This window comes from Natator depressus, chromosome 11 (assembly GCF_965152275.1).
Source record: "Natator depressus isolate rNatDep1 chromosome 11, rNatDep2.hap1, whole genome shotgun sequence".
Classification (NCBI taxonomy): Eukaryota; Metazoa; Chordata; order Testudines; family Cheloniidae; genus Natator; species Natator depressus.
The window spans coordinates 51,801,426-51,823,732 of record NC_134244.1 but is presented as its reverse complement, the minus strand read 5'-3'; the positions used below and the strand labels follow the sequence as shown (position 1 = coordinate 51,823,732).

At 40.0% G+C, this 22,307-nt stretch overlaps 1 protein-coding gene across 1 annotated transcript in view; it reads left to right on the top strand.

Moving 5' to 3' along the window:
* The window catches only part of HIBCH (3-hydroxyisobutyryl-CoA hydrolase), a 92,610-nt gene that overhangs the window by 61,158 nt on the left and 9,145 nt on the right, over positions 1-22,307 (top strand). The window contains exons 8-11 of the mRNA XM_074967774.1: positions 1,817-1,962; positions 4,057-4,143; positions 6,624-6,682; positions 8,621-8,702. Coding sequence (XP_074823875.1) covers positions 1,817-1,962; positions 4,057-4,143; positions 6,624-6,682; positions 8,621-8,702 — 374 coding nt within the window. The remainder of the gene's footprint in view (positions 1-1,816; positions 1,963-4,056; positions 4,144-6,623; positions 6,683-8,620; positions 8,703-22,307) is intronic.

The window sequence follows — 22,307 nt, the reverse complement described above, 5'->3', positions numbered from 1 at the left end:
CATTCATCATTGTACAAAAAGTTCTTATAGTTATTAGAATTCAGTTGTGCTTGATAGAAGAGGTACAGTATACAAATCCAGAAAGTGTTACTGCTAAGAGTTTGGTAGTCCCTCAAAGGCCCAAAAATCCAAAGTTAAAGCTTCTTCATACGATATTTAATTCACACTATGGTGCTCCAATACAGCAGAAGAAGGTATGTTATGGTAAATGCTCTTCTGCCTATGCATTCTGTGGGCTGGAGAGCAGCATGCATAAGTTGACTAAGAAGTCACAATTGGTGTGGGTGGGTGTGCACACACCCCCAGTCCACAACATGCCAAGTAGTGTGTCTAAGCAGATTTTAATAGCCAATCTACACATCTTTGAAAGGAAGGGTATTCCAATCATCCTCTAATAGGAGGTTATCCAAAACCAGGCTAGTGGGCACCCCATTCACATTAAATGAAAATTCCATGACTTGAGCCAATCAAGGGGAATCATTTTTTAGAGATTTTAAGAGCTTCTGCCTATCGTCTGTAACATGGAGTTCTTATTAATATACCCTATTACACTGTGACGTCATTATGAAAAGGATGATCTTATCAGAGACCTTATCCCCCCCATGGCAGCTGTAAAATTATGTTCCAAAATGGGAGCAAATCCTCTCCATTATTGCTCTCCTTGCCTAAAGGAGGATGCAGTAGCTTGTGGACTTTAACAGTGGGTTATTGGTAGGAAGCTTTGCAGTGCCATTGGGTTTGTGTCAGTGATGTTGGCTAATGAGCGGAAAAATTGTGAATATTTCCAGCTGCAATTTTGTCTCAGTTGCCATTGGAAATTGATTTTGTAAACAGGCAAATAATTTAGCAATTAAAAAAAATTAAAGTAAAAAAAAGTATAATTTTCTTTGTGAATATAATTTTTGAAGCAAAGTAACACATTACAGGATAGAAAAATCAAATATTTGACCATTATATTAGTGTAAATATGTAATGGGAAATGTAAAAAAAATTAAGGGTTGCTTTTGGGGACCACAAAACTTATATATTTGCCTTTGACAAGCCCAAGGATCTGTCCTTTTGGAACCCTTTAATATTAATGTGATTCTTGGACTTTCATTGTTTACTTTTTAAATAAAAAAGTTTCTACCCATTGCCTTTGAACTTACAAAACTTTCAAAATGTAAACCAATCATGAAGGCTGAGATTCCCCCCTCCCCTCCCACCTCCAAATGCAGGTTAGTTGTGGTCTTCTCTAAAGGTGCCCAGGACTAATCTTTGGGGTCTCAAAGCTGATGGGTCCTAAAATTTTAGGGAGACCTCAAAACATTCATGACTTTTCCTTAAAAAGAATGTTATTTGCTATGTGGGAGTTTATTATATATTTTAATAGATTCGGTGAACTATGAAGTTGGAGAGAAAGATTAGGTTCCACTTCTGATTTGCAACAAAGTGCTATCTTTTTCTTTGTGCTAATTCGGCAACATGATGCTAGGTGTTTTACAGATTATATATATATAAAGAGAAAGTTCTCATGAAAAGCTTGGGAATGAGCACTGATATCTGGCTTATCTGTTGTGAGTACTTGCCAGAGGGAGGACTAGAATTTGAGGGCATTGTGGAAGAAGTGCACTTTAGGGAGAGGCTTGGATAAGAGGGTGGAGGACTGGCAGACCAAGTCAAAGAGGGCTGGTACAGGCTAAAGGGCTATGTAGAAACATGGAGGTGAGAGCGGAGGAAGGCTGAAAGTGTGCAGTGAGTTGTGTGTTAAATGGCTGTTATGATAGTAAATTCTTTTCGACCTTTCCTTCACATTTCTTGTTTTCTTCAATTACAGGCCTTTTTCCTGATGTAGGTGGAGGCTACTTCTTGCCAAGACTTTCAGGAAAGATTGGCTATTACCTTGCTCTTACAGGATTTAGACTGAAAGGAAGAGATTTGCAAAAAGCAGGAATTGCTACACACTTCGTAGAATCAGAAAAGGTAAGTCTGTCAATCACTACCTTTGATAATAGGTTAAAGTGTTAGATTTACTTGAAGTTGAATTTCTTCTTTGTGCAGATATCACAGATTAAACTGATTTTTAATTATGTAATTAAATTTAGCCTCTCAAGAGCATCAACCCCATTGATGCAATATGGGTATTACACTTTCTCAGGGTGTCCAGGACCATGAACCACCATTTTACCCTCCTGCCGCCAGTGAGATGGAGTCTTGCCTGCGGTAACTGTACTCCTCTCTAACTCAGGCAGATCTCATGGTCCAGAAACATACTCAACTCAAGCAGCCTGGCTCACAGGAGGCATTGAGCATTGCCAGCTCCCAATGAAGCCAGTGGTAATTGGGTGCTCAGCATGTATTAGGCACCTGTTCTTATTTACAAAACATTAAATTGATATTTTGCTACTGAAAGTAACTGAATTATGTTCAGCACTGGATTGTGGTAGCCAGTTGTGAAAACTTCAGTTTACTAGAAGCATCTATTGAAAGAATCTACTAATGCTTGCAAATGGGCAACCAATCAAAAACTAGTCCAAGCCCACACCTGAGTCCTTGTGAGAGCCAAGTATGAGTTTAGGTGATAGCAGTTAAGGCAGCCACTGACTCCAGATCCCACTTGGAGATGAGCTGCTAGGTGGTCAAAACACAGGGAAGAAATCAAGTCACAGTCAAAACACAGGGAAGAAATCAAGTCACAGTCAAAACTGCATCTTTAGCTCTCTTTCCCAGTAACGTATGTATGTCTAGATCCCACAGACACTTTACATGCTGATTATCTTCTCACACATTAACAATTTCAGTGAAGCCAATGGAAATTACTAATGTGCAAGTTAGATTCCTTAGTGTTTGCAGGATGGGGGCCTTAAAAAATTGGCTGGGGAGAGATCTAAATCATCAACTCATTTGGTAAAGTCATAGCATGAGATTGTGCCTATCCCTTGCATGGATGGGTTAAGTGGGCAAGAGAAAATAACCAGCTTTCCCTGTACTCTCTTCTCCCCACCTCTGCACAGTGACACTCTTTGCACTCAGGAACAAGGACACCATAGGGCTAGTTCAGCTACTGACAGTATCTTTTCTGAAGCGTATCAGGAGGGTGCAAGGCCTTGACTCTGCCTTCTCATTTGCGCTATCAGAGTTAGCTAGGTGCCTAGGCTATGAAACGCTACATTATCTTAAGTATAGCACAGCATCAGGACTCCCAGTACCCTCTCAAGCTCTGTGAGTTATTGTTTGCCTGCTTCATCCACAGGTCTCAGTGTATAAAAGATGATGCCTCAGGGTCACCCCATGAGGTGGAGGTGGACACCTCCCTTACCTTATATGTTGTTCTGTGAGCAACAGCAGTCCTGTGGTCTGAAATATAGTCCTCCAACTGTACATCATAGCAATTGCACATCCTTCCAGGGGGTTGTAAAATAGTCCATACAGAGAAGAAAATAGCTTTTAGACTCTCCAGGTAGGAGACCCTCTTCTTCATGAAGAGGAGGGGAAACAGACTTTCACGCTCCACAGAAAATCTCAGTTCCCATCCTCCTATGCAGCTAAAAGTCAAGAGTTAGAACTGGGAGTTTCAACAACAAAACCAGCTCATCTTCTTTTCTCAGTGGTCTCAGGATGGTAGTGCTCTGTTCTTTAACACATAGCCTAGAACTCTGGTCTGAGAACTCTAGATCTGATTGTTTCAGAGCACCACCCCCAGCTAGCCTGAGTTCTTCCCTTTTAAGGGCTCATCCCCAGGCCTGAGAAGCTGCACAGATGCAGCAGTTTGGGGCTGATTGTGACCACAGCAGTTCTTTAACTCTTTCATGATAGGTAGGGGTATGGGTGGCTCTCTGCCCCACCACACAGAGGTTCTGCTTAGGAAGAGGCCCTCTGTACTGATCTCCAAAGGTGTCATTCAGTCCAGACTGCTCAGTTTTCAGAAGTGCTGAGCATCTGCTGCTCCCATTGTCTGCTTATCACCTCTTTAAATCAGGTCAAGAGTCTTTAATCCATAACTGTTAAAATAATCTAGCTGGAAATACATTTTATTCCCCTATTATTTTAATTTGCCTTTTTTTTTTTTTTTGGTAGCTGCCTGCACTAGAGGAAGATTTGATAGCACTAAAATCTCCTTCTAAAGAAAATGTTGCCGATGTACTGAACTCATATCACATGAAGGTAATCTGCTGGCTAGCTACAATCTCAAACTTTATTAAAGGGGCAACTATAAAGTTAAATAATCTTATTTACATAACTATCATTTGCTGTATGTTTGTGTAGCACCCTACAGAATGGATTCCCAGCCTCTACACACTACTGCAAGATGTTAATAATTTATATATTAACATTAAATAAGTGATTAAAACTGAAAGAATTTTAAAAATCTAATTTACTTTTCACTACTTTTTGCATTTCTTTCGATTTGGACAATGAAGTTAGACTGGTCAGTTTTATTTGGTGGTTCTCATCCACTGGCACAGTGGTGTTGAACATGTTCTGAACAATTTCTAAGAGAGTGCTAGGTATTACTATTCATTGTTTTTCAATTTTGGTGTTCAGCGCCTGGGGACAGCCACTGACAGAATGAGACTAGCACTGAGGGAGGCACTGGGTGCAGGGGAAGTGGCCACGCAATCTGGAATTATGTGGATTCAGTAGCTCTGACATCCCACCAGGTGACACCAAAACTGCTATTACAGCCTAAAGACCAAACTAGGAATTGTGAGGGACTCCCCATTCATTTTAATGCCATGACATATCCCTCAGTTTGGGGTGGGTTTTGCCTTCCCACCTTTGCCATTCCCACTTTACCTGCATGAAACCATTTTACTCTGGCTTAATGTGAATTTCATCCTTATTTCCTTTAAAGTCATCGGCAGAGTCTAAATTTTGAGCCCAGACTTCAGCGATTAATGATGTCCCTTTAACTTTTGAGGCCCAATTTGGCAAATACTACCAAGCATAGTGTATGTTAACAGGATCAGGTTCTAGATAGGCTCTAGTGAAATGCATTTGGAACGTTAAAGCAATGCTTTAAATTAAAGTAACTAATTATTGCTAGTTTTACATTTTCAGAGAAAGATTACTTATTTTCCAAAGCGCAAATTCATAATTCTCTCTGTGAGTTCATAATTCTTTGGCGGTGAATTTAACTTCATATCAAACAGGTAGAAAATGTCAGATTTCCTTGTAACACGTTGCATGCATTTATCAAAAGGTTTTAGATAATTTGCACTCAGTTTGTACAATAGGCATGTAGCCACTCTAGTAAGCTTCACAGTACTTATTCCAAAAGAAAAAAGCCCTGGTGCTAACAGAGGCTTAATTTTGTTCCTTCATCCCATGTATGCCTCCGAGGTTGTTTGGTTTTAGAATGAGATTAGTATCCACTATTTCCCAGTTAGAATTATTAGGTTCTTGTATAAGCATTGAGTGGAAAAATAATTGGAATAAATTAATGTATCTAACGCCACTGAATATCTTTGATAAAATGGAAACTATAAGCCAAGAGATAGAATATGTTCCTATAAAGTACAGTGCAAGCTGAGAGTTAAAGGAATGGAAGCTGCACTTTGGCAGTCATCGGAATAGAAGTGACAAGGCACCTGTTTGAGTTGCAGCTAGTGTCAGTGAAACATCAGTTTGTATCCTAAGCCCCCTAGTGCTAGCAGGTCTAAAACATTTGTCATGAGCTCCAGTTCTAACACACCCCATCATGCAGTCCCAGCTGCTGGCGGTCAGTCAATACCAGCAGTTAATGTGAACCAATTAATGCAAAATTGTTATGTCTTCTAATTGTGTATGTGTAAACATTTTATAAATATAAACAAAAGGACTTGAAAGAGGCCCTGGTACTTCTATGAAGATTGGATGGGTTATAAATAATTTTATTGTTGCTGGTAAGGTGTTATCCTTGTAGAAGATTGTATATTTATTGATGCAAGCATACCTGATAATCTTACAAGTTCAGAAGATGTCCCAACATTAATACTGTAAATCAAAACAACGAAGCAAGCACAAAAGAGGAGAAAAGTTTTATTCTTATAAGACTTAAAGAGAAAATAAAATTAATTGGGATCAGCCAATAAATTCCATCGTACTAAGTTTCTTTAAAAAAAAAATCACCCAAAAAACTCAGCAGCTAACAGCTGCTACTGCTTCCCTCCCCCTCCCCACTTATAAATGGACATATATTAAAAGAAAATCTGTACATACCTTCCAGTTAGATATGGATCTCTAATATTAAAATGGAAATAACCATTGTACAAAAATGTTTACGAAAACTACACATCTCTCATATTACAGCTTTACTTCCCTTTCCTTACTGTTCCCCAGAGAACTCTGAAAGTGTATCTAAATCATCTCTCTCTGTCTCTGTTACTGACAAATATTGACAAAACATCTTTGAGCTATCTGATAGCTCGTAACTAACTGCATCACGAGATAAAAACTTTAAAGTGTTCAACACACAATGACAAGTTTGTATGTACTGTAAAATACTGTTTGATTAAACATGGCAATCAGCATTAACTGAGCTATCTGCGTAAGCTTTTCTGTAGTGCAAATCAATATAGTATTTCAGTACCAGTGATGGGCTTTTAAAGTTTTCAAATAGGCTGAGACAGAACCAAGTGAAAGATGTATTTTCTTTTAAATAGTGCAAAATTGATCAAGAGAAGCAGTTTGTACTTGATGAACATATGGACAAGATTAACAGGTACGCAATCATTCTTTCCTCTTACCTCTTTTGTGTGGAAGATTTGCATTAATATTAATGTTTACTGGATTTAACAGGTTATGTAATAGAAAAGGCTAGAGCCTGGTCTGGACATCTGTTTTTGTAGGGTTCTTGACCTTGTAGACTTATTACTTACCCATGGTCTTCTACATATTACAGGTGTTCTTGGCTGATTCAGTGATAAAAGTAACTTCTGATGAACGTTGCTATAGTCATTAAGTCCCTTGTTTGTCAGTTTGTCACTCTTGTACATAACTGCCCTATAACACGCTAAAAACAAAGACACTTGAAAATTGGAATTTAGGGTTTTGGGGGGCAAGGGACAGAATATGTATGTAATTCTTTGGGTATTGAGATGAAGCTATATCTGTGACCGGTTTTGTGCAGCTGGGTACGAGAAAGAGGTTGATGGATGGAAATCAGGGAACAACACCAACAAAAAACTAAGCCTTGTAGGATAGATTTGAGGAGAAGCTGAAATAATAATATATGGATATCTTGAATAACTGAGATGATATAGTTCTTTACAGGATATTTTATGAGTGCAAACAGCAGTCAGAATGAAATTGATACCATAGGGATTATAAATACATACATAAAACAAAGGTAGACGTTTTAGAATTAATATCAGTATTCCCAACTGAGGTTTATTTGAATGTGAAATAGTCTTGAAAGGGAAATGGAGGAAACCTCATCAGTATATTTAAAAGTAGTTTGAACAAAGCAGGAGAGAATATTTTGTTGTTTATTATTTGTACTACCATAGCACCTAGGAGCCCCATTCATAGACCACGGCCCCACTGCACTAGGTACGACACAAACACAGAATAAAAAGGGAGCCCGTGCCTGAAAGAGCTTACAATCTAAGTATAAGAGAAGAGACAACAGATGGTTACAGAGAGACTGATGGGGGAGCACATGGAAACAGTGAACCAGCATTGGTCAGCATGATAGCCGTTGTCAAGTTTTTTGTAGGCTTCACAAAAAAGGAGAGTTTTAAGGAGGGTTTTGAAGGAAGATAATTACAATAGAACCTCAGAGTTATGAACTGACCAGTCAACCACACACCTCATTTGGAACCGGAAGTACACGATCAGTTAGTGGAGACAAAAAAAACCCCAAGTATTGTACAGAACCATACTGTGTTAAACGTAAACTACTAAAAAAATAAGGGGAAAGTTTAAAAAAAGATTTGACAGGATAAAGAAACTGTTTCTGTGCTTGTTTCATTTAAATTAAGATGGTTAAAAGCAGCATTTTTCTCCTGCATAGTAAAGTTTCAAAGCTGTATTAAGTCAATATTCAGTTTTAAACTTTTGAAAAAAACCACCATAACATTTTGTTCGGAGTTATGAACATTTCAGAGTTACGAACCACCTCCATTCCCAAGGTGTTTGTAACTCTGAGGTGCTACTGTAGTTAGTTTTGTGGATGTTTACAGGTAGCTTCTCCCAAGTGAGAAGTGGAGCACAGAAGAAAGCACAAAGGTGCTTATTTGAAAATTTTACAAGTGGGTGATTGGAGGCGGGAGCTGTCCTTTCAGCACTGAATGAGAGATGATGGATCATAAAGGGCCTTGAAAATGAAGACAAGTAACTTTTATATTTGTTATGATAAAAGTGAGGGAGCCCGTGGAGGGATGCAAAGAGAGGATGACATGGTCAAAATGATGAACTAAGAAAATGACCGTTGCTGCTGCATTCTGAATGGATATGAGAAGAGCAAAATTTTATTTGTCAAGGCCAGGGAAAAGGATGTTGCAGTAATTGAGATGAGAAAGTGTAGAGAATCAGGCTGATGATCTAATTAAGCTGTTCTGTTTTTAATGTCTGTGAGTTCTCATTACTTTCCAGGCAGGAAGGAGGGTGGAATCAGATAACACATTTAGTCATATGAGGCTTTTCTTGGTTTTTTTAGTCTGTTTTCAGCAAGCTGCATGGAGGAAATCATTCAAAATTTGAAGCAGGATGGTTCTCCTTTTGCTCTTAAGCAGCTAGAGGTAATGTTTAGTTATATATTTTTACCTTAATAATTAAGTCTTAAGGATTGATTCTGGTCTCAATGAAACTTGTGTAAGTCTGGAGCAACTGCATTAAGGTCAGTGGAGTTACACTGGTGTAAAGTTGGTGTGATAGCAGGCTCAGGCCCTTCAGATCCAATCCTTAGTCCTTTAGGATTTAGTCAGTAGGACTACTCACACTCGTAACTGTAGGATCAGAACCTAAGTCTTCATATTTATTGTAAAACAGTCTTACGCCGCACAAATTTTACTTCATATCTACTCCTGACCACACACACCTCCTCTCCCGTCATAATCAAAGGTTTGGTGGTAATGGAGGTTCTCTTTGTACTTTTCCTTTTGTTGCTCCGAAATGATATGTAAAAATTGTGCCAAACTCAGTGTTTTCCAAATTAATTCAGCGGCACATTTCAGACTCCAGTACTCAAAAAAAAGTAATGTCTCTTCATGTATTTAGTCATATGGAATCTTTGAATTTTCCGTCTTTTTATTACTCTCAAAGTAGATTTACTTTGCTGACCTGTGAAAAATTTTCCCAGGGTCTATTCAAACATTGCTTAATATTGGGTAGAATTCATGCATTTCTCAAGGAAAGCTTTGATACTAATGCAGGATTATAGCTACGGGAAGAAATGCTGCTCTTGTACAAATGTATAACATGTATTCTTCTCACCCTCCCGTGAACTTACAGTATAAGACATATTATAACAGTATCATTAACTTTCCTAGGCAGACTGGAAATAAATGTCTTAAAATTATCAAAGAATGTACCTGAGGTAACACAGATGTAATTATCTGTAGTCACTGAGGTCAGATTAGAAGATCACAATGGTCCCTTCTGGCTTTGGAATCTATAAATTATCTTTTAGCAGCCTCACAGGTTGTAACCAATAAGCATTTGGCCAATCTAGGGTTTTTGTGGACAGTCAAAATGTTGACCATGGTAATATTTTTGCATTCTCACAGTTTATATTGACAATCTTCTTCACAGAGAAATGTGAATTAAGAGAAACATATCTCTCAAAAAAGGGAATTTTAGAAGCCACCTGCATAGCAAGCATTATGCTCAGTATTTAAAAGAAAAAGTTTGATCTATTTTACTACACAACATTAAACAATCAGGTATGTTGTAAGGATAAATACAGTAAAGATTATGAGGCGCTTAGATACTATAGTGGTGGGGCCATATAAGATAGATACCTAAAATAGATCAACCCACTCAGTTGTATTTATAATCTGCTGAACTGCAATGGGATATTGTAAACCCCTTTTACAATATCATTGTAGAACTATGTTTAACCTCACGCTGATGATAAAATTAACTTTTGTGGAGGCTGACAGACCATCGAAGATTATTTAACTATGGCTTTTTCTAAGTATATAGTTATGGCACTATAAAAATAATGAAATCTAGTGGAATTGTTTGACAGAGAAGATAGTGTATAAAGGACGTTACAATGTTTTGTGTGTTCAAAGTACAGTTCACATTATAAAGACTAGACGTGCTTTCTTATTGGTTTATAGTCACTATCCAGGCCCTGTATATTCCACGATCCCATAACTACCAGATTTGCTGCAGAATTCACCCCCTTGCTGCAGAATCTGACCTATTTAAAGCCAAAATTTAAGTTCTCAGTCCTTATGGTTGTGGAGATTACATTTGTTTCACATTTTTTAGGTTAACTGATCCAGTATCATCTGTGTCTTCAAGAAGAGCCTATGTATGAGTAAGCAAAGGCCCTGTGCCTTTAAAAAGAATTTTTTCCCCCTCTGTTTCTTCCATTCGTTTGTGCATTTAATAGCACTTGGTATGTAGTAGATGATACTGTTTCCCCTCTATGGTTGGTTAATGGGTGATTCTTGTTCCTCAGGCTTGATACAGTAGTTACTAGGTGATGGTCTATAGCCTGTGTTATACAGCAGTTCAGAGTAGGTGATTATGATGGTCCCTTCTGGCCTGGGAACCTATGAATCCTGCAAATACTTTATAAGATTTAGTGTTTATTACTATGAAGAATCCCTTTATTTCAATTGAATTACAGTAGAAGCCCTATGCCCACTAGTAAGTGTCCAGAGGATCAGGGCCTTTGTTTCCCTTTTTGCTTTTGTCAGTCTTTCATACAGCCACAGGAACAAGAAACATTTTTAACAATTGGAAAATGGTAAGACCACAGACATTCCCTAGAGGAAACTAGGGGACCCATATTCTACCTGAAACTACTTTTAACCTTTTTTTTTTTTTTTTTTAAATTGACTAGAATTCCAATTGTGGTGTCACTAACTGCAAAATTCAAAGATGTAACAGAATTATAGTATAAATATTTGTTGCAAAAGGAAGAGTGATGAGATGATTCACAGATAAAACATTAATTTGATACTTTTGAAAAACATTCCTGATATTTAGAAATTCCTGGCTGTAGATTGAATCCAGTGTAAATTATCTGGACCCACTTTAAAATCAACTAACTAGTGTGCTGCTTAGAGGTTTAAGCAGGCATCCCATGCAATCTGCCATTTATTTTTCACTGCTATGAGTTTACAGATATAGTTACCCATTCTCTTGGATTAAAAAGTTTAAAAAAAAAAAAAGACTGAAGTATGTGGTCTCCACTGTTTTAAAGTAACTCCAGTATGAAAGCCTCTAGTTAACATGACTGGCTTTGGGGCTTCTGAGGTTACAGGCAGTTAGATTCCAGTGTCACGCCTGGGTCAGAAATAGAGATTTTGAAAGACTGAATAGCTCGGGGAATTGGTAATAAAATATAGAGTCATTCAAATCCAGCCCAGGAAAATTATGACCAAAAGTCATTAACATCTGATGGCTGTTTGGTGGCCTGTGTGAAATGAGTCAATTTCTAAGTATTATAGACATCTTAAAGTACCATTGCTGCTGCCATTAACTGGTACCTTAACTGGCAGACTCAGCTCAGAGGCCAAAGATTGAACGTGCATATGATCATTTTTTCCTCAAGGAGGGTGATATCTCCAGGTCAGAATGGTGGCACAGTGGTGATGTGGGGAAAATTACATTGCCACTACCATGTTGTTGAAGAATAGAAAGCTTGTCTACAGGGTAGAGGGATGAGAGGTTTTAGAGTGAAATTGTCACCAACAGCAATAGCCAGAGTGATAGATGCCTATAGTTTACCTGATGCATTAATTACTTTTGGCAAACTGAATCCTATTTGTATGCAATATTTTTACCCTGGTGCCCCCTCTTGGCTGCTTGTTAATGAGTTCTGTAGAAACTTTAAAATTTCAATAGTTGTTGCTTTCCTTCCTCCTTTAAAATACTGGAAATGGGACAGGGAGAAACCATACTTTAAAAACAAAAACTAAGACAGCAGTCACATCTCAATATACATTCACAGCAATTCAGCCAGAGTTACCTGGTAACCAGTGAAAGGCAGGTTAGAAAGGTAAGAAGAGCCAAACAAAAGGAAGAAACAATGGACATGTCAGCTGCTGGGACAGTGGTTGAAAAGCTGGTGCAATGATGCCCTCTCCTGAGCTGGCTTCTCAAAATTCCCACTTCATTTCTAGTCTGCAAAAATGACTCAAAGTCCCCTATAAAAACATTTCAGATATTTTAGATGTTCATTTGCATTTTGCTTGTTAAAAGCACACATACTTTAAAAATACCAAGCAATATCATAACCCCCATATCCTGGCCAGATTCCAGTTTGGGTAATCAGTTCTGCATAGCTCTGATTGCCCTTTTAGTATCATTTGGATATGTTACTCTTCTTCATTTCCTGATCTAAACTCTTATGTCTACTGTTGTGAACTGATAACCAGTGTAGTCTCACTTCACCCTATACATGATGGCATTTCATTCTCCCATGTACAGATGATATAAAATAGAGCCCTTTGTTGCAAGCACTTATGCACACGAGTAACTTTACTTGTATTAAGTATTTGCAGAACTGCTACCTGTGGAAGGGTGGAATCGCTGCTGGTGTGCTCCCCTCATGGCTGAATGTGGTGTAGCTGCTCTTTCCGCTGTAGCATGGTGTGTCTCCTGTCGATGTTCAGTCTGGTCCTGTGCGGGTCTCTTTTCTCATGACTTGGCCGTCCAGCCAGGTCACATTTTAGTTCCACCCCTTTCAGAGTAACAAAAAGTCCAACAACCTTACATCAGATTTTCAGCCCTTGACTCTGGGTCCCAGGGTCCTTAAATCTTCTTGTCCCCCAGGTCCTTATATCCTCTTATCCACAGGGCTTTCACGAGTTCTCATCCCCTTATATGAGGGGGAAGTTCACTCCACCTTCTCTGGTGACTGGTAGGGGAACTTAGGTCCTCCCATTTCTCTGGGTATTAGCCCAGGGACCCTATAGTGAAAAGATAAAGTTTGTCTATTCAGACCCACCTTGTGCTACCTTCTCTGCACTTCTTCCTACCTCAGCCTGTCAACAGGCCTTTCCGATGGCTCCTTCTTGGGCCTACTGTGTACCTGTCTTTTTCTCAGACTCTCAGGGTATGTCTATACTGTAATTAGACACCCATGGCTGGCCTGTGCCAGCTGACTCGGGCTCACAGGGCTTCGACAGCAGCGTTGTTTAATTGCAGTGTAGACTTCCAGGCTCAAGCCGGAGCCCAGGCTCTAGGACCTGGGGTCGGGGGGTCCCAGAGCTCAGACTGCAGCCTGAGCCCAGAAGTCTATACTGCAGTTAAACATCCCTGCTTCAGTCTGAGCTCAGGTCAGCTGGCATGGATCAGCCCTGGTCTAATTGCAGTGCAGATGTACCCTGAGAGTCTCAGAAAAATACAGGTACACAGTGGGCCCAGGAAGGAGCTGTAGAAAAGGCCTGTTGACAGGCTGAGGTAGCCACGGGTGTCTAATTGCAGTTAGACATACCCTTAGAGGTTTCATACTTCATAACTTACAGGATTCTTCCATGAAGATCTCCAACAAGTCCCAAACCAAAAGTACAAACTTAAACCATTTCCACCTTACCCAGGCTCGAACGTGAGTCCTTCTGGAGGCTTCCCAGATACTTTGCTTCTTACTTCTATCAAACCATTCCCACAGTGCAAGAACTCCCAGCGTCATCTTTTCTGAGTCTGTCTCTAGCTGAGCATTCTGTCTTTTTAAGGAAACTTGACTCCTTTCCAGGTGACCCTTCGAACCAGCCTTTCTAACATCTGTTCAGGTGCCAACAGGTAGGTTAATGGAGTTCTGAAGCTCTCATTAACCTTACTCTTAGTGCCAATGTGGGATATGCACCCTATCACAGTACCATAGTTTGTAAAATGCTTTGGGATTCTCTAGATGAAAGGACTATATAAATGTCAGTCATGGTCATCTTCTCTATTAAGAAATTTTGACTACATAGAGTATATGGTTTTGTCAAATACTACAGAACAGCATAGGTATTTAATTGAAAATATGTGCCTAAAAGACATTTAATCATTATGACTTATGCTTACTGGATCTAAACTGGTAGCTCAATAAAGTTCTCTCTTTTGGGCTAGGAATTGACTCAAGTGGTCTTCAGAAATAGTTGAAAAAGCTGAAACCTTATATTCAGGATATGAACACAAGGTAACATCTAGTGAGACAAGGCAGTGTGTTCCTGGTACAAAGAGCAATATAGTTTATAAGAGCTGTATAATATTTCATAATTTAATAATGTCATTGTTGACCTAAATTCCAAAACTATGTATTTTTAAAAAGCTGCAAAACCAGGTTTGATTTTTTTTTTTTTAAGTGAAAAAATCTGTATTAAGTTTACCAGATATTTCTGTGCTTAAATTGTGTAATTAATGTTTTTACTAAACTCAGCTGACGACAGCAGACAAGACAGGAAAACATGCTGGATATAGTTACTTGTATGGGAAAATCAGTCTTTCTTTAAACCACAGCTCATCCAGACTGGATCAGAAATGTTGAAATAGTTCACAGTACGTACAAATGTATAGACCAAAAACCTGCTCGACATTAACTTACAGGAGAGTTTACATATTCTAAATAAGTTTTATTGGCCTGAACTTGGGATGGCTACATCACTTATGAGTGAATTATGAAGGTCATCCCAAATGACTGTTGATGAAACCTTTACATCACCCTACCTCATCATATTAAGTATTCTGTGTGTGCTACATGTTATAGGAAAAATATTTTTAAAGTGTTTTAGGCAATTATAAAAGTATCTATTGACACTGCTTTTTGTACCACTCCACCTGTATGTCTACATGCCTTAATTGCCATGGGCCAGATCCTGCATCCAGCAGAAGCTTCTATTGACTTCAGTGGGTATTGGATTAGGCCCCAAGTGACTAATTGTACAAGGTACAGAAGGAGCCATAAAAATCTCCTAACCCAGAATAGCATTTTTAAATATTAGAAGCAGAAAAGTGAATCTGACACTAGGCCTGGGGGGCAGATGTTTGGCCCCTTGTCTGGTAGTTTTGCCCAGCTGGCAAAGGGTCATTCCAGTTCCCTGGGTGCATTTCTGTTGCCCTGGCTTTGCCATCTGTTTCAGTGGGACCAGGATTTCACCGTTGGTGTCTAGATACTACAGTGGCATATTACAGATAGCTTAGATAAACTTTAATTTGTTCAGTGTATACAGGAATAAATACAAATGTTGTGTGTGAGTTGTTTGTATATTGGTAAATTAAAGTGGTAAATAAGAAAGAGGACAGATCAGTGCTACAGAGTAATCTGGATCACTTTAAGCTGGAGACAAGCCAACAATATGCATTTTAATACAGCCAAATGTAAATGTACTTCTAGGAGCAAAGAATGTCGGCCATACTTACAGGATGGGGGACTCTATCCTGGGAAGCAATGACTCTGAAAAAGATTTGGGGGTCATGGTGGATAGTCAGCTGAATGTGACCTCCCAGCGCAACGTTATGGCCAAAAGGCTAATTCGATCTTTGGATGCATAAACAGGAAAATCTCAAGTAGGACTAAAGGTTATTTTACCTTTGTATTGGGCACTGCTGGAATACTCTGTCCAGTGCTAGTGTCCACAATTCAAGAAAGATATTGAAAAATTGGAGAGGGTTCAGAGAAGAGCCAAGAGAATGATGAAAGAATTAGAAAACCTGCCTTACAGAGATAAGCTAATAGACTCAAGGAACTCAGTCTAATAAAAAGAAGGTTAAAGGGTGGCTTGATCAAAGTCTGTAAGTACCTCCCAGGAGAACAAATATTTGATAATGGTGTCTTTAATCTAGCAAACATATAATTAAACTTATTCAAACATCAAAGGCCATAGAACTCCCCCCACATTTTTAATAGTGAGAGTAATTAACCATTGGAACAATAAGGGTTGTGGTGGATTCTCCATCAGTGACCATTTTAAAAATCAAGATTGGATGTTTTTCTAAGAGAGATGCTCTCGGAATAATTTTGGGTGAGTTCTAAGGCCTGTATTGTATGGCAGGTCACATTACGTGATCACAGTGGTCCCTTCTGGCCTCAGAATCTATTAATGTATAGCTATTAAGGTGTATCGTGGGCAGGGTATGGTTATTCCATAGGCATTATTGAAAGTCAAATGCAGAATATATTATTCTGGAAGTATTAGGCCTTTGATATGTGAGTTGTTTTAGTGTTAATAAAGTGGAACGAATAGCACTGGCTGTGATCCAGGTATACTGCGGGCAGTTGCTCTGCTGGCTGTCCAGCTCTTGCCAGTGCAGTCCTGACATACAATACCGCTGCTTTCCTGAATCAGAATATGGTAGAATGGGCACTCTTAATGAGGCCACTATGCAACTGAGCTACAATATCAAGAAGTGATGACAAAACCTGAAAACTGTCAGAGCGGTCATTTGATTGTAGCCAGTTGATATTTTTTAAAATGTCCTTCAGGACAAACTTACCTCAGCATCATGAGAGAGTGGTGCTGTGTTGTCATGACATTCATAAAGTGGTATTGCACTGTAGCAACACCTCACGACCAACATTGCTCCCTCTAAAAGATGTTTTCAAACACTTCAGTATCCTATAAACTTGTCTTACAGGCTATGGGGACCCCTTGTCAAAATTAGGGTGATTGCTTTTTTTAAAAAATCAAGTTGGGAGACAAACACCAACTTGTGAAAGTTCAGATACTTAGATGTGTGAGAGGGATAAAGGAGGCACAACGCTCTGGATTCAGGAATTCCCTCCATTAATGTATGGATTTGTGAAAGCTGGACTCTCTGTTGGTGCACCCTTTCATGTCCTCTATAGTACCCTCTGCTAATGCTGGCTACGGCCCGGCAGTGGTCTGACTCTTCTTGTGACTCAGCCCTCTGGACAAATCATGCTTTAGTCTTACCCTTTACAGGGTGACAGAAAGTGCATCAAAGGAATTCAGCCTGACTTGGGGCCCAGGGACCCCACACATTTCTCTCAGGTTTTCAGTTGTCCGTATTCCTTTCTCATGAGTGGCCTCCCACCACCAACTCCACTAGCAGCTGGTAGGGGTACCCAGGTCCACCCGCTACACTGGGTTCCAGTCCAGGGACCCTATAATTAGAAGCCAAGGGCTGCTTCGTCATACTTCTTTCTACTGCCTCCCTGGACTTCTTCCTCTTGTAGTCTCTTTTCAGGCCTTTTCCTCACACCCTCTCTAGGGTCACCCTTTTTTCAGGGCAAGAACTTACAGGGCTCTACTCTGGAATTCCCCCAACAAAATCCTAAACTAATAGTACAAACATAACCCACTTCTCCACTCCTCAAACTTGACCTTTGATCCATCTCCATTCCTCAGCTGAGCACCATCCAAGGCTTTCTTCTTGGAAGTCCAGGTCCTGCCCCCTTATCAGGGTTCACCACCAGAGCTTGCTCCACCCCACTGGCTTCTCTGTATCTCTGCTGCCTCTTATCAGCCTTTGTTACTCAGCAGAGGATTCTAGAGCCAACTCTCCCCCTAAACTTCCTCTGTGACTCACCCAGTCTCTCACACCAAAAAAGGAACTGAAGTATTCTTTCCCATTCTCCCTGCAGCCTCCTCCTCATCTGTGCTTCCTTTCCATATAGTCATCACCCAGTGCCTGACCCACGCTGTAGGTGCAGCCAGATGAGTTAATTGGCCTTTCAGACCCACATTAACCCTTTCAGAGCCAGGACTGAGATATACCACATCACAAGATCCTATTGGATTACAGTAACAAGCTAATAATAAAAGCAGAAAAGAAAACACACACAGCCCTCCCCAAAACTTGAAGCTTCTTGCACCCAAATTACCAGAGGTCCCGTCAGCATTTCAGAAGAGCAATTCCTGATGGGCCAACAGAAAAATGTAGCCATACAGTTCCTTTAAATTATTTTCCTTTACTCTGCTGGATAGGGCAGCATTTTCCTTTTGGTTTTTTTTTTTCCCATATCATTCTTAGTTCAACCAAAAGAAACCTTATGAGTTCATCTCAGATTAATAGAGTTGACTGGTCTCTCTTTTAGCAGGCCAGTAATGAGTGTCTCCTCTCTATTCTAAGGAGAAGTGCCACATTAGACACCAGTACTTTCCTTTTTAGGCTTAGAAACCCAGCAAAGATTATGTTTTCCTGATACAGCAGTATGGAGTTTACTGCTTTAGCTACTTGAGGGTAGAAAGAGCTTGGAAAAAGTTGAATAGTTTGAAGAAAGAAAGTGCCACATATTACTCATTCATACAGGGGAGAGTAGCCTTGATTCCTTGAGCTCAATTAAACTTAAAATGAGTTAACATGGGAAACCTCAGATTAATCAAACACTCTGGGTGGGATCCACAAAGGTACTTAGGCCCTATTTATTTATACCCAGATTTAGGTGCCTAAGTATCAGGTTTAGGCATCTCAGTCCCAGTGGCTCCACTGTGATCCAAAACTCCTGCCAAGCCCTGTAGGTGCCTAAACTCAGTGCCTATGTTTTTCAGAATAAAAGTTCCCTCCATGCCCATGTTTCTGCCGCTGAGTACATGCACTGTTGCCCCCCTTAGGTATCTGGACACCTATCTCCTGCCTAAGCCCAGAGTGAGTCACAAACCAGGAGAAGACAGGCATTCAGCAGCTGAGTTGCCTGTGGAGCCCATCTTGTGGGGGGCTCTGCACGTGCCTACTAGAGCAGGTCCATTCAGAATTGATGTGTGGGAGGGTGCTCTCCCACAACTTTTAGCCAAGTGGTTAGAGCACTCGCCTGGGAAGTAAGAGACCCAGGTTCAATTTCCCCCTCTGCCAGAGGAGGCTAAAAATTATAAGGTGGCAGCAGCAGCCGCACCACCACCTCCTCTGGTTGTTTTATGTGTAGGGAGGCAGGCGCCTAATTCTCTTGCTCAAACACAGCTTAGGTGCCTGACTCCAGACAGCCGGTTCCCATTTGTGGATTGCTAAGATGACATAGGCACCTCCCTGCAGCCTGGACTGCAGCAGCTCTCTGACATAGGGGCGGGGCTGAGCACACACTCTTCTCGTTGGCATTTCGTTGGCTAGCTTAGGCAGAGCCTCACCTAGTGTGCTGGCTTTGTGGAGTGCATTCTAAGGTGCCCGTCTCTCCCCATTCATTCTCTAGGGAGCCTAAGCGCCTAATTTGTCCGTGTGGATTTCAGTGTTATTCCTGTGACTTCCTAGGCACTGTGACCCTCAGTGTTGCAATGCCTAAGTTCCTTTCTGGATCCCAGCTTTGTCACCTGTTTCTCTTAATATAGTAAGGTTTTTCAATCCCAATTCTCCCTGCAGGACATAATTAACTCTTCATCTCTGTAAATAACCCTTTTGTTTCTTCCTCCTTTACAGCTGAGGGGAAAGGGCTACTTCTGTCACTCATCTCAAACAAACAACCCTCTTCTTCCCAGAAACTGGATGCTATGGTGCATATGAGAAACTTTCTTAGCAACCTATATTGTGTGACTGAAAGGGAGCAATGCTGCTATTCCAGCTGTTATTTTTGGGAGGACTCCATTCCTTACACTTAGTTCCCTCATTGTACGATGATAAAGTTCTGATGTTTAATGGTGTTGCAAATCCAACTTGCAGTATGCAGGACTCCTACACTGAAATAAAGATGATCCTTAAAAAATGGAATAAGTGGCAACACCCTTCCTTATCTGCCTCTCTTATTTCTCCCTCATAATGCAACCTGTTCCTCTTTGATCTTGTTCCCCAGACATGATCTTCTTCTTATACTATCAGTTCATTTATAGATATATTGGTGACTCCTTTTTTCTGCATTACACTCACCTTTTGTGCTTCTTTTTCTTTCCCTTTCCTCGATTCCCTGCACGATTTATAGCAATGCTCTCTCCACCTCCAACCTCTTTGGCAGCCTCTGTGTGCATTAGCTTAGTAAACTGCTGTTTTCAAATCTTTCCTGCTTCAGTGCTCCCCTTGATCAGTGGTGCCCCACAATGCACTGTGCATATTTCACCCAGGGAAGCTCATAGGTGCCCAGAATTTTGAATATAACATCTGGTCTGGTCCCAGCAAAGATTTCCAGATCACACAAGAGTTTGCCACTGAGCAAAGGGCCCTATGTGGAAATGGGGCCAGGAGGGGAAAACGGGAAATTAAGGCGGCTTTATTAGGAATCGCTGAACAGGTCTGAAGAGCAGCAAATTGCAGTCGGGGTGGGTGAGGAAGGGAGGTAGAGGAGCTAAAGTACAAAAAAGCAGCTACGGGTCTGTGATAATTAATGTAATTATGAAAGTTATCAGTTCAAGCCAGGATGTATTTTTTCCAAACTATTTCTCTGAGCTCCATTTTCAAACCAGCTGATGGATACATGCAAAACTGTGATAAAACTTGAATCACTAGTTACAATTATAGGATCTACTGCTTGCACAGCAGTTGAGTTCATAGACATAAGTAAACAGGCAAACAAGGTTATTACTCTCTAGGAGCTATCATCTGGAGGGAGAGAGAATGAGAAATCAGAGCAGTAAGGAGCAGAAAATTCCTTGGTGTTAATGACTAGAAATCTGCTATTTCAGTCTGTGGGTTAAGAGTTTAATATCCTCATTGATAATATGAATAGGTAAATCTTACCATCTGCCACTTCCCATTGTAGTAATAAAGAATCTTTTGTAAATCAGAGCACACTACTGTGGTATGAATGGTGTGGATCATTTATTCATGCTTACATAAAATCCTTCAGTTTTAAGATTTAAAAAAATACAGTCAACCTGTGGAACTCTTTGCTAGAGGAAGTTGTGAAGGCCAAGATTATAACAGGGTTAAAAAAAGAACTAGATAAATTAATGGAGGATAGGTCCATCAATGGCTATTAGCCAGGATGGGCAGGGATGGTGTTGCTAGCCTCTGTTTGTCAGAAGCTGGGAATGGGCAACAGGGGATGGATCACTTGATGATGACCTGTTCTGTTCATTCTCTCTGAAGCACCTGGCATTGGCCGCTGTTGGAAGACAGAATACTGGGCTAGATGGACCATTGGTCTGACCCAGAATGGCCGTTCTTATGTTCTTATTAATCACCTATTTGTCATAATTAAAAAATAGAACACTTGTTTACATTCCTTTCTCCAAGGAAATTTTTGGAGCTCAGTTCTAATTCCTTAACTATGTTTTTTCATCCATCTGGCACATGGTCTGTTTTTAATTGAAAGGTTTCAGAGTAGCAGCCGTGTTAGTCTGTATTTGCAAAAAGAAAAGGAGTACTTGTGGCACCTTAGAGACTAACAAATTTATTTGAGCATAAGCTTTCGTGAAGTGAGCTGTAGCTCACAAAAGCTTATGCTCAAATAAATTTGTTAGTCTCTAAGGTGCCACAAGTACTCCTTTTTTAATTGAAAGTTATTCAAGAGTGATAGGCTTCTGGCTTCTGTTTATTTTTTATTTAAATTAAAAAGACTATCTTTTTTTTTTAGTGGCAGTAGTGCATACCAATTATCTGGTCTTTACAAATAAGTATAAGGAGAAATGCATGTTTTTAAACTCAAATGTTGGGCCAACTCACATATTCCCAAATTATTCTGATCATTGCACTAAACGAAACTTAAATACTGTATCCATAGCTTACCTGCAAGATCTCTTGTAGCTGTAGATGATGCAAATAATGATCAGAATTTTAGAAGTTTTTTTAACTTGTGCCTGTAATTCTTAAATGTGTAATAGTTCATACTGAACTGATATAAAAGGCCAAATTCTGCTCTAATTTACCCTAGTATGAATCAAGAAGTCCACTGACAAATCAAATTAGTCGAGATTTGAGCCCCAGTCCCGCAAACTACTCCTTGGGGGTGGAATATGTGCCTGCATAGAACTCAGATTAGAGTGAGCGTCTGCCTGGGCACAGGGGTCCTTGTGTGGAGTAGGTTGCTGGTTTAGTGCCTGAGCCCTGTCTTCACAGGATAGACTTCTGTTCTCCATTGAAAGAGGGGCTGTAGTACTGAGAAACAATGCACAAGAGAAAAATAAAAGATTAAGGAACATCAGGGGCAATTTTGAGGCCACTTGGAAGCCTGCTAGAGATCAATGGGATTTCAGTGCTATTTTTATATGCCATAGATAAGAGCTTAGGGAAGGGGGAATAACAGAGATTTTGGGGCAAATTAACATGATTTTATATCACAGCATGGCAGAGGTGGGTATGTAAGAGTTACGTAGAGGTGGAGAGGATAGGGCAGTTAAGCTTAGGAGGATGGAAGTGCT